General features: G+C 41.8%; 1 protein-coding gene across 1 annotated transcript; it reads right to left on the bottom strand.

Moving 5' to 3' along the window:
* Window positions 1-6,502: 6,502 nt before the first annotated feature.
* On the bottom strand, window positions 6,503-9,672 carry p2ry1 (purinergic receptor P2Y1). The gene is made up of 2 exons (XM_039792481.1): window positions 9,328-9,672; window positions 6,503-8,959 (listed from the first exon to the last, which is right to left on the bottom strand). Exon 2 carries the CDS (start codon window positions 8,928-8,930, stop codon window positions 7,869-7,871), a length of 1,062 nt encoding a protein of 353 aa, XP_039648415.1. The 5' UTR covers window positions 8,931-8,959; window positions 9,328-9,672; the 3' UTR covers window positions 6,503-7,868.
* Window positions 9,673-12,746: the final 3,074 nt, after the last annotated feature.

The following is a 12,746-nucleotide window of genomic DNA, read 5'->3' as shown; positions in this document are numbered from 1 at the left end:
GTCATGTGGATGCACCGACAGAATTGTTGTCATTACTTAAAATTCCTCATGGGGGAGACAGAAATTACGCACTATAGCTTTAAGTCAGTGCCTGAATTGGACCAAAAAAGGTGTCAGTACCGTAATTCTGCAGTTCCATGACATGATTATCGCATCTGTCTTGGATACATTTATATTTACAATGTATATCTTGTAGGGGTGACCCCGAATAGTCGACTATTTGATCTAAGGAGCCTGATTCGACTGCCAATGTCAGTCGATTTGTCGCAGTGTCTGAAAATGTGTTTATGAAACGGGACCATTGCATTCGGGCTATATAGGGCTGGTAAATGTCTGATTTTACACAGTATTGCTTCATTTTTCCCAATAAATCATGATATATAGCCTATTTTGGTATAACCTTAAATATCAGCCCACAGTTAGAAGTAAGGGTAGTCAGTACATTAATTTGTTTGTAGCTTCACTTCAACAAATTCTCTCTCTTTTATTACTGTGACCTTGATCCATTTTCCTTCGTCCCTCATCCTTCACCAACCCCTGTATATTCTGTATGTATACTGCACTGAACAGCATGTGCCCTTTTATTTTTAGCTCTACACTTCATTTCTCTAGCAGCTTTTTTTTTTATATGCCTATAGCACATTTAGTTTGGCGTAGTTCTCAACTTTTTGTTCATACACCTTGCCTTATCTTGTCCCTTCCCTATCTCTTCAAGCAGCAGGCACCCTTTTATTTAACTTCAGCTTATTTCAGAGCTCCACATGCTATCTCATAACTCTTATCAGACAGGCCAGCATGTCTAGGCTCTGTCTGACAACGCTCTTGTCACCCAGCCGTGCTGATCTATTTGCAAAACTGCCACTTCTGATATCTGTTTAAGGCCAAAAAGAGCAAACCGCTTTTTCTTTACTATATGCATCTACAGTTTATTGCATGGAACATACATTTTGGTCGAACCAACCAAGCCAAACTACTTAAAGACTTTCATACATCTTCTCAGATCCAGGTCAAACTGCTTAATGGGATCATTGTAACCTCATTGTATGAAATTAAAGACAGGTTTGTGGTTTAACGTTAAATGCTTTATTGCTTTTAATCGTTCAAGTTGATCTACGACGACGCCAAAAAGTGGCAGAAAATCAACAAGAAGCCAGACGGGAGTGGCTGCAGACATATTGATCATAAAGTGTAGCACAGCCGAAATATGACAGCTTGTGCTCTCTCTCACACACCCTCTCCTGCTTGTTCTTCCAGTCCCATTTAATCCTTGCACGTCCTATACTGTACACAACGCCAGTCTAATATTCTTGTTACTGGCAGCAGCCCAAGCAGGACTTTACAGCAACCCATAGAGTTTATAATGATGTTTCCGTTCATTGTTATGCTGTCACTACCTTCAAAATAACAGAGAGAGGAGAGTGTATTTAATTTAGTTTTCACTTGTCCGTACAAGTGTTGGATCAAGGTCTATTTTTAGCTTTAATGCCCAAACATGTAGCCTACAGTATGTATGACAACACGAACATGAAGTCATTTCATGCGGTTAAAGTAGGTTAGCACCAGCGGTGACAATGAACATGCCTTGTCCGTCTCATTTCAAATGGCTTCAACAGTCGAGAGCAGTCACACCCCAGGTCATCTGTATTTTTCATGAGCTATCATACACACACATATATATCAATATATACACATATATACACACACATATATATATATAGCTGGGCAATGATTAAAAGTTTTAATCGCGATTAATCACATGATTTCCCTGATTAATCGCAATTGTTATATTTGCAAAATCCAATAATGAATTCAAAAGTAGTGTATAGCGCAATTTTATTTTAAATGTTCTGCCATATGAACGAAAGTGCCATAACATTTGTTCTGCAAACACTTAACATCAGCATTTTGTTTATACAGTAGCAGATAAATACAATATTTAGTGTAAATCTAAACTTAAACAATGTAATCAAAGCAAATACAAAATTAAAGCTTATTACCACTGCCAGGGCATTCATGTTATCCGTTTCTTATATATATATATATATAAATAAAATAACTGCCCACAAAATCCTGAGCCACAATCATAACATTAAAACTGTAACTCCGAGGTAATTATGGTTACCCAGTGATGTCCAGTAGTCCCCAGCGAGAGTAGCAGGTGCACTTTGTAAAGTTGTCACTTTTGCAGTCCTCTCCTTTTCATAACAACTCGTGTATTCTTCTTGTGATGGTGCGTCTTGAGGGATTCTCATACCTGCCGTCATTTGTTGCGATTCTCAGAATGTTTCTCAGACCGACGTCCTCCACACGCTGCATCTAACGTAGTCTGCCAAAGCCTCGCGCCACTGTTTGTTTCGTTGAATGATTTGCTGGTATCAACTGTGTGTATTGCATTTAGGTGATATTTCAGACTGGAAGTACTCCGGTGATAAGAAAATTCAACTTTGCAGTGGTTACAAATAACTTTGGTTCTCTCGACTGCAGTGTTTGTAAGAACTTTAAAATCAAAATGGCCATGTAAAAGTTCCGTACCCTTCTCCATGTTTGTTGGTTTGTTTATCCGCCAATTCTTTTCTTTTATATAGGCCTATATACACTCACCTAAAGGATTATTAGGAACACCCTACTAATATAGTGTTTGACCCCCTTTCGCCTTCAGAACTGCCTTAATTCTTCGTGGCATTGATTCAACCAGGTGCTGGAAGCATTCTTTAGAAATGTTGGCCCATATTGATAGGATAGCATCTTGCAGTTGATGGAGATTTGTGGGATGCACATCCAGGGAACGAAGCTGCCGTTCCACCACATCCCGAAAATATTCTACTGGGTTGAGATCTGGTGACTGTGGGGGCCATTTTAGTACAGTGAACTCATTGTCATGTTCAAGAAACCAATTTGAAATGATTCGAGCTTTGTGACATGGTGATTATCCTGCTGGAAGTAGCCATCAGAGGATGGGTACATTATGGTCATAAAAGGATGGACATGGTCAGAACAATGCTCAGGTAGGCTGTGGCATTTAAGCGATGCCCAATTGGTACTAAGGGGCCTAAAGTGTGCCAAGAAAACATTCCCCACGCCATTACACCACCACCAGCAGCCTGCACAGTGGTAACAAGGCATGATGGATCCATGTTCTCATTCTGTTTACGCCAAATTCTATCTCTTCCATCTGAATGTCTCAACAGAAATCGAGACTCATCAGAACAGGCAACATGTTTCCAGTCTTCAATTTTGGTGAGATTGTGCAAATTCTAGCCTCATTTTCCTATTTTTAGTGGAGATGAGTGGTACCCAGTGGGGTCTTCTGCTGGTGTAGCCCATCCGCTACACAAATGCTTTGCTGCATACCTCGGTTGTAACGAGTGGTTATTTGAGTCAAAGTTGATCTTCTATCAGCTGGAATCAGTCATACCATTCTCCTCTGACCTCTAGCATCAACAAGGCATTTTGGCCCCCCAGGACTGCAGCATCCTGGATGTTTTTCCTTTTTCAGACCACTCTTTGTAAACCCTAGAAATGGTTGTGCATGAAAATCCCAGTAACTGAGCAGATTGTGAAATCCTCAGACCAGCCCGTCTGGCACCAACAACCATGCCATGCTCAAAGTTGCTTAGATCACCTCTCTTTCCCATTCTGACATTCAGTTTGGAGTTCAGGAGATTGTCTAGACCTGGACCACACCCCTAAATGCATTGAAGCAGCTGCCATGTGATTGGTTGATTAGATAATTTCATTAACATGAAATTTAAAGGTGTATAATAATCCTTTAGGTGAGTGTATAATACATATATATATAATACACATATATATATATATATATATATATATATATATATATATATATATATATATATATATATATATATATATATATATATATACATACATACATATACATACATACATATATATACATATACATATATATATATATATATATATATACACACATATACATATATATACACACATACTGTACTTACATATGTTACACCCAGTGGTGGAAGAGGTATTTAGGCCCATTACTTAAGTAAAAGTAGCAAGATCATAATGTAAAAATACTCTGTTACAATAACATCCTTCAATTAATTTATTGAAAGCATTTGACATTGACATGTTTTAATTATGTAAAGACATGTTCAAGGAATTCAGATAGAGCCTGTATCAGGGCCATATTTAGTTCAATGTGTTATATGTCACTATTTTTGGTAGCCTACTGTAAAAAAAAAAAAAAAAAAAAAAAAAAAAAAAAATTAAAAAAAAAAAAAAAATATTTGCCTAATCTATTACGTATGCAACTGCATGCACTCCCTCACTGGTTGCACCTGCATTTCATTGTGTCAGCTGGCAAGTCGATAACTTGCCATGCAGTCTTATCTGTGACGTGTGATGAATGCCTCTATAGACACACACACACACACACACACAACACACACACACACACACACACACACACACACACACACACACACACACACACACACTTGTTTGCATGCATCGACAGCCTGTCAGTAAGGTGTGAGCTATCCTTATCTGACCAGCAATATTTGGTCTTAGTCTTCTCTCCCAACTACACACATGTTGGATATTGAAATTTCTTCTTTTTTCTCAGAAAGTCCAAATATGCCATTACTGTCTGACATTACCGTATAAGTGCACTAACACTCCATAAGTCCTCTGGTGCTGTTGATACCTGATTGGAGCAAGCAAACACATTAAAATCAAAGTGTAAAGTGGTAGCACAGTGTTGTAACCATAAGTCGCTGAACAAAATATTTTTATAACGTGTTTACTTAACTGCTACAGCTGGAAAACATGTATCTGGTTGTGTGACTTCTTTTGAAAAACTGCATCCTGCTGCATACAAACACTTCACCTCCCTCATGCATGCCTCTGCACAGCCTCAATCGTGTGTACTGTTTTCCTCCGAGTACACTGCATTGTGAGACAAAATGATGCAATGTTACATGTAATGTTACATGTAAAATTAGAACTCATAAGGTTACAGGTTATTGCATGATTCACTATAATGCATCAACAATGTGGGAACTTATGTGTCCTCATATGTATGGGAGTTTAAATCGCCTCTGTCTTTGCAGCACTGTCACATGGTGCCAATGGATGCACTAAATGTTGCAGAACATCCACATCACTGCCATCACGCTGTCCCATGTGTGTTTGCATCATGGGTTACTCACCAAAGACCAAACGCTTACAGCTTGATCATTTTTGCGTCATGTGTGGTCCGCAGTAGCTTTTGGCTCAAGCTGTGGTTTTGTAATGTGGTTGTGCCAGCTCCCACTGTAGATCTCAAACAACAAAGCTCAGTGTCTTACTCTAGCTGTCCTGACTGTGATTACTCTGTGGGCCCCCCCCCCCCCTTCCACCAACACTGTCCTGGGGAAAAACAAACTTTGTTCTGCCATAACTCTTCACACTGGACTTCTCCGTCTGTCTCCTCCCAACACTTAATCAAATAGTATTCCCCTGAAGGCGGTAAAATGCAGAGAACAAAAAAAGCCTAGATTCACAATAAAGAGAGGAGGGCGTGAGAGAAAAGAGGTGAAAGGTGGCTGAGAAGGGAGGGAGGAGATACTGGCAAGCATCCCAAATTTCTGCAACTCAAGATTTGACACTCAGGCTCAAAAGCACTGACGTTGGCTCGAGATCTGGTGCTGACTGAATCCAACCTTCCTTTCATCTAATTACATGGACACAGAACACAGAGGGTATATATTCTACAAATAAACAGATATACATACACATTCCTATGACCCACGTGCATGTCACAGTGCCTTCTTTTCATAATGCAACAACCACCAATGACCAACAAACAGAAATGACAGCGAAAACAGCCACCTACTCGAATAAGGTCTCCATTGCCTTGTGGCTCCCTAACACAGAGACGCACAGATACACACATGTATGCACACGCACGCATGCACGCACGCGCACACACGCGCACACGCACATGCACACACACACACACACACACACACACACACGTTTGCCAAGTCCAGCTTTGCAGTTTGTACCTCAAAGCCAGGAAATCAAAAGCCGTTTGTATTCATGTGCACTGTTCGGAGGAAGAGGGTTGGTTGGTTTCCTGTGCCAACAACACCGCGCAGCCCTGGGGTCCTGGCGACAGCCTCACACCCCTGTCTGCATCAATAACCCAAAACCATTGTGACAGACACAAAAGCTGTCTTAGGGTAAGCCAGGAGAAAGAGGTGCCACTCTTTATTCCTCCCTCGTACCCTCGCTTCCGCCTGGCTGTGTTGAAAAAAGTCAACAGGAGCGTGGAGAAAGAGGAGGAGCAGCGAGAGGACAAAACTCTGCACGAATGTCTCCACAACCAAACGTGTTTTTACTACTCTAACTGTAACACACATTGAGCTAAGAACACGTGCGGCTGGCACAAACAAGGAGACATCAGTGCTATAAATCACAGACTCAGTCACCATCTCAAAAAGAATTATGCGAGTCTTATTACATCGTCTGGCATGTTATAAATATAAAAATTTATTGACAAAGATACACGTGGCCCCAAATACCCTGTACAGGTGATTCACTTCCTTTCTTGACAATAGCTGACCCCCATTACAGATTTACAAAGGTATTACATCAAACACCAACGTACTCCAGGGTACACCGAGAGAGCCCCACGATCATTTCTCCACAGTAATTACAACAGATGCAAACGAGAAATGATCATCTGTCAAAACACGGACACAGTGCAGGATTTACTTTGAGGTATCTCATACAAACAAGACTTCAATATGTGGGAGTGACAAAGCAGGTGATTGAGTGTGTGTCTGTTAAGCTCATTGAAAAGACATTATGTATTCCCTTAGTTGCAATAAACACTAGAATAGTTAGAACCTGCTGCGGTTAGTCAGTGTTTCACTGATGTTTTTTAATACTGGACTCATGCACTAAATGTCTGGATTAGTGATACTGATTTGAACAACAGTCAACACCAAAAACTCATTTGGAACGTCACAACATCCTGTACAGCACACGTCAAAAAGAACATTCATTGTGGTATCATATACACAGAATACTGTTAAGTATTACCTTCTCTTTTTTTTTTTTCTTTCTGTGAGGAACAAGTTAACAAGGAGAGAAAGAGTGTGGTAACAGAGCCGTTGCAGACCTTAACCTCAGAGCTGTCAGAATGAAAAACTAGTCGAACGCATATTCCTCGCCCCGTCAGTAGTAGATGGACAAAGAAATGAGGAGTGATTGGTGGCCCCTCTGAGCAGAGTCCCCGGTCAAAGTGCATTACAATGTCTGCACGGCACATCCATGCAGCAATCGCTGGTTCAGTGCATTTACCTTTTCCTCTAAAAGCCATCGCAGGAACACTTCCTTAACCACAAGCTCCCACCCTGCTTAACAGCTATTAATTAAGCATCAGCTCGGGGGCTTGAGGAGGTGCAATCCGTTCTCAGTCCTGTTTTTTTTTCAGAACAAATTGATAAACGGGACATTACAGCTCGAAAGGGAAAGCTATTTCCCCCCCCAGCTCGCCTGATTATAATATTCATTTTGTCCGAAGTGTAAGCAACACCGACTACTCGATAAGAATGAAGAGCGATGTCTCGAACATTTAGAGTACAACACGTGTACAGGACAATACAGTACAATAGCTTATCAACATGGACAGGCTGCAGGAAAGCGATGGTTATCACAGAGTTAAATGGAGTATTTATCCAACAGATCCATAAACCATCGGCCATTAAGTTTAACGCACAGCCTTCAATCCCACACAGTGCATTTATTTATTCAGTACAAAGTCCGTCATGGTTTCTAAAGCTAATAGAGATCCACACCCCGTGACTCAGACCCACTGAGGTTCCCTTTCACAGCCTACGGTCCCCATTGTCCACATACTCCGCCAGGCTGTTGAGGGCCGTCTCCTCGCTCTTGGACTGAAGGACATTGTCCCCCTTCCTGGAGGGCTTTTTAGTGGCCCGTGACAGCTTCCTCCTGAAGGTATCTCCAGCCAGGAAGTAAAGAATAGGATCCACACAGCTATTGAGGCTGGCCAGCCCCCGTGTCACCTGGTAGGTGGCGTAGACGCGGTTGTTAAAATCGCACATGTCAGGGCCCTGGAAGTAGAGCCTGGCCCTCATGTTGAGGTTCTTCATCACGTGGAAAGGCAGGTAGGAGACGGCGAAGACGGCGAGCACGATGATAACCAGGTGGATCGATTTCTGCCGCAAGTGCGCGTTGTTCATATCGTTGCAGATCAACGCTTTGACGATCATGCCATAGCAACAGAATATGATAATGAAGGGGATGCAGAACCCAAACACAGTCAAAGTCATGCTGTAGATAAAATAACCAGGTAACTCGTCCTCAGTGGTGGTGTCATAACAAGTGGTCGCGTTACGCTTTAAGCCAGTCCTGGAATAATACAGGATGGGGGAGATAGCTATAACAACCACCACCCACACCAACGCACTGGTAATAACCGCATTCTTCTTCTTCAGTCTGCCCAGAGACTTGAGCGGGTGCACGACCCCGGTGTACCTGTGAACACTGATGCAGGTCAGAAACAGAATACTGCCGTAAAGATTCACGTGGAATATGAAACGCTGCAGCCGGCACAGGACATCCCCGAATATCCAGTCTGTTTTGTTGAAGTAGTAGAAGATGAGGAAGGGCAGAGAGAGGACGTAGCAGAAGTCAGCCAGAGCCAGGTTGAACATGTAGACGGAGATGCTGCTCCAGGGTCTCATGTGGCACACGAACATCCAAATGGCTAGGCTGTTGCCCACCAGCCCTGTGACGAAGACCATGATGTAAACCGTGGGCAGGTAGTAGAACTGGAAGCCGGTCCTGGTGAGGGAACATCCTCTCGTGTGATTGTGGAGATCCGTTACGTTCAGCAGGGAGGTCAAGTTCAGGTCCGCGGTCATGGTGTCAGGGGCAGAGGCAGGTCCTTTTACTGCAATGGGAGGGATGGACAGATGAGGAAAGGTTTCATGTTTGAGATTTGATTTGGTATCAAGGTGCATAGACATAGACACACGGGTATAGGTGGAATATAGCTGTGATCTGTTGCTATCTTCTATAGTTGTTTGGGCTCCATGGAAATGACGTTTTGCATTCAAAACCAGTCGTGCACAGACTCGACGTTTATAAGCTCCAAACTTAATTCTGAGGAACGCCTACGTGCAGTCTAACAAACACTTGAGTGTGGACACACACACACACACACATACAGAGAGAGAGAGAGAGAGAGAGAGAGAGAGAGAGAGAGAGAGAGAGAGAGAGAGAGAGTGAGAGTAATTATAACCGTATTACAACACTCACCGCTGAGTTAGACCTGTATTCCACATTCCTATAGCCTTCACAGTGGCAAAGATTTTAGTCAACACGCGGATGGGAGACTACGAGCTGTCAGGTGTCTTCAATAAGCGACCGAACTGTGTCGGAAAATTGTTTAAAAGTTGCGATATCCTTCAGGTTCGCGCTGAGACTTGAAGGGGGAAAACAGCCTGCCGACGGTTCGTCACGCGGGGCGACGAGTTTCCCACAACAGCGGCCGTGGGACGCGACGGAGACAGCTGCAGGCTCTGGCATGGAGAGCAAGAATCGCAAGCAGGCTCCGTAAAGCGAGAGGAGGCTCTCTGCGCTATGGAGAGGGGAGGTGCGCACCACGCAGCTTCCCGTCTCCAAACCCGCTCTGTCTTTTTCCTCTCTCCTCCCATTGGACCCTTATCAGATCTGACCTGCCAGCGCGAGCGGCATATTGGCAGGCTATTAGAAATATAGATAGGGTGCACACATTTTTAACCAGGCGGAGTAAAAGTGATTTATGGTTATTAAATAGTATTTCAAAAACAACACAACGGTCTAATAGGCAGGCTGTTGTGTCAGACAGTAATACTATTAGACTTATAATGCACAGATTTATAAAAAAAAAAAGTAAACAAGGAAGCCCCCAAATTACAGTGACAATAATGATTTCAAAATGTTTTGGGATTGGTACAGAGAAGACACCCATATATTAAAAATCTAAATTGGAAATGGGCAGAGCTATAACTACAGTGATATGTCACGGTTATGGGGTTGCCATTGCAAATCATGAATACTGACACGAAATATCCCTATGCAATGACAGTCGATGTCAGTCATGAAGAGTCAGGAATCAACGTTAGGTTAGACAGGGCAGACGTGTATAAACAACCAACTACTGTTTTCTCCATCAAGATGGTCATTTTCTGTCTTCGAAAGTGCTGGTGAAGACAGCTGGATGTGTGCGGCACAGCCAAGGACAAAGCAGACACTGGCAGAGGCAGCAGACGGAGGGAGTATGGTGACGAATAGTGAAGGGATGGGGCAGTGGGGGGAAGAGAGAGAGAGAGAGAGAGAGAGAGAGAGAGAGAGAGAGAGAGAAAAAAAAAAAAAAAAAAAAAAAAAAAAAAAAAAAAAAAAAAAGGTTAAGGTAATTATGCTGTGATGCCAAACATCTTAAAAATTAAAGAGGAGTTAGCCAAGACTGTAGCAATAATCTAATGGATGGTATTAATGAGACAGAGAATAAATGTCCACCATAACCATACACATTATGGTCCATTAGATGATGTATAGTTAAGTTGCTTTACTGTGTGCCATAAAACTCCACAATATTATTTTTTGAAACAACAAAACAAAACATGTCAGAGAATCATAAGTTCTTGTTCTCATATTTTCTTTAGCATGGGCAACTGCTATCGCAGCAGCTTTAGCATAACATAGAGAGTCTTTAAAGGTATATTATTTAGGATTTTCCTAAGAAAACAATGTATAGACTTAACTAGACAAAAGTAATCCCTCTACAGTGTGTGGTGGTGTCTGTATCTGCAAAGACTCTGCCCTCTGCCTGTATTTTCTCTTTTCTTCTTATTTTGTGAGTGCTGGACGTTTATGGGCGTGGACCAAGAGCCTTTGGACGTGCAATGTCCACGAGGCTACCATGAATAGGACAGGATAGGATCATAGAGACACAGCATATAAGAGATGAGATGAGTATTAGCTCATCAGGAGTAGCTACAACCACAACAACAACAACAAAAAAACACTGAGGCCCGTTCCAGAAAGCAGGTTTAGTGAAAACTCTGAGTTGGTTAACCCTGAGATGAGGGAAACTCTGGGTTTTCCGTTCCAGAAAGAGAGGTAACTTAACCTCGGAGTCAGTTACTATGGTAACTGAGTCTGTGAACCTAACCTGGTCGGGAGCAGGTTTTCTTCAAGAAACCTCGAGTTTCTCTCAGTCTCCTCCCACTGAGAGGGAGGAGAAACTCATTTCCTCATTCATTCAGTCTGTATCAGGCGCATTTTAATGCAGTTTTATCTGCATGAATAAAAAAACGTATTGGTTTATATTTGGCAGATTATAAAACGTTTTTTTCTCAAACATGTCACGTCCTTTTGTCGACAATCCCATTGATGAAAAAGCTGTATTAATTCACAGAGAGTTTACGTCGGTATTGAGTCTCGACTATAGATGTATTTTCATTTCCACATAACCGATTTGAGAGGTATTTTTTATCACAGTCCATTAGATATGTAGATACCTTATCCGTCCTCATATCACTAACATCAACCATCGTGGACAGGCTTTAACATCCCAGCAGATTCTTTGTATCGCATTACGTTTTTTGCAAACAGAAGTTTTCTTAACAACAGTGTAGCGGATCATACTGTAATGGTAGCTAGGCTAAGCCACTGAATGCAGAGCAATCAGAAAAGTGTGACTCGCTCTGAAACGTTTTTTAAACTTTTTTGTAGTGTTCCCTGGACAGTAGCCGCTGTCTTGCTTTTTTAACGAAACACATGTTCAAACTCGCTGTTTGTGCGCATGAGTATTTCCGCCGACCCGTTTGTTTGTGGTTGTTACCATGGTGAATCGTAGAATCATGGCTCCATTCATACTGCCTTTTGTACACGCGCGTAACCCTGAGTGAACCTACTCCGAGTTGATTGAACCAACTCATATCAGCTGTTCTGGAACCGAAAACTCAGTTTCCCATCTCAGGGTAAATCAACTCAGACATCAGGGTTAGACTCAGAGTTTGTTAAACCTCCTACCTGGAACGGACCCCTGGTGAATGTGCACCATAACACATGAAAAAACACACAAGGGCAGTCCCTCCAGGATTTCGCTACCTTTTTTTGAGATTGTTGTGATCCAAAATGCCTGATTTCACGGGAGCTTTTGTAAAAAATTGCGATAAAAGTTGCAATGTCTTTTGTATGTTTGTTGCAATGAAGTTGCAGATGACAGTGAAAGTTGCAAAAAAAGTTTTTTTGTATAGTTCTTTAAAAATATAAAGGAAACTTGTTTTGGGGAGAATAATATTTATTACTATTAATTAATTACTGGGCTGAGATTTCCTAGGAACCTTACCAAAAAGTCTCAGGATGCTGCAAATGTTGGAATAATATGAAAATGGCTGGTGGATTTAAGACAAAAAAAAATAATAATTTATTGAATAAATCAAATATGAACATATATCTCTCTGTCAGCGGCTTGTTAATCTTTACATTGTTAGTTAATTTCCTATCCTGGCCACACACACACACATTCATACGGTTTGATAAAGGACTTATTGGACTTTAACTTATCATTGCACTTACAATAACGAGCGTAGCTGTCCTCAATTTAGGTCATTGTGTCGTCTCATCTGCGTTTTTTCCTGCATCCACTGTGTGTGACTGTGTGTGTGTGTGTCACAGGGAAAATGGAG

This window comes from Perca fluviatilis, chromosome 2, assembly GCF_010015445.1.
Source record: "Perca fluviatilis chromosome 2, GENO_Pfluv_1.0, whole genome shotgun sequence".
NCBI lineage: Eukaryota > Metazoa > Chordata > Actinopteri > Perciformes > Percidae > Perca > Perca fluviatilis.
The sequence above is the reverse complement of the archived record's forward strand: the minus strand, read 5'-3'. Positions and strand labels throughout refer to the sequence as shown.

Coding starts and splice junctions, on each gene's coding strand:
- p2ry1 (XM_039792481.1), bottom strand. CDS start 8,930: ATGACCGCGGACCTGAACTTGACCTCCCTGCTGAACGTAACGGATCTC.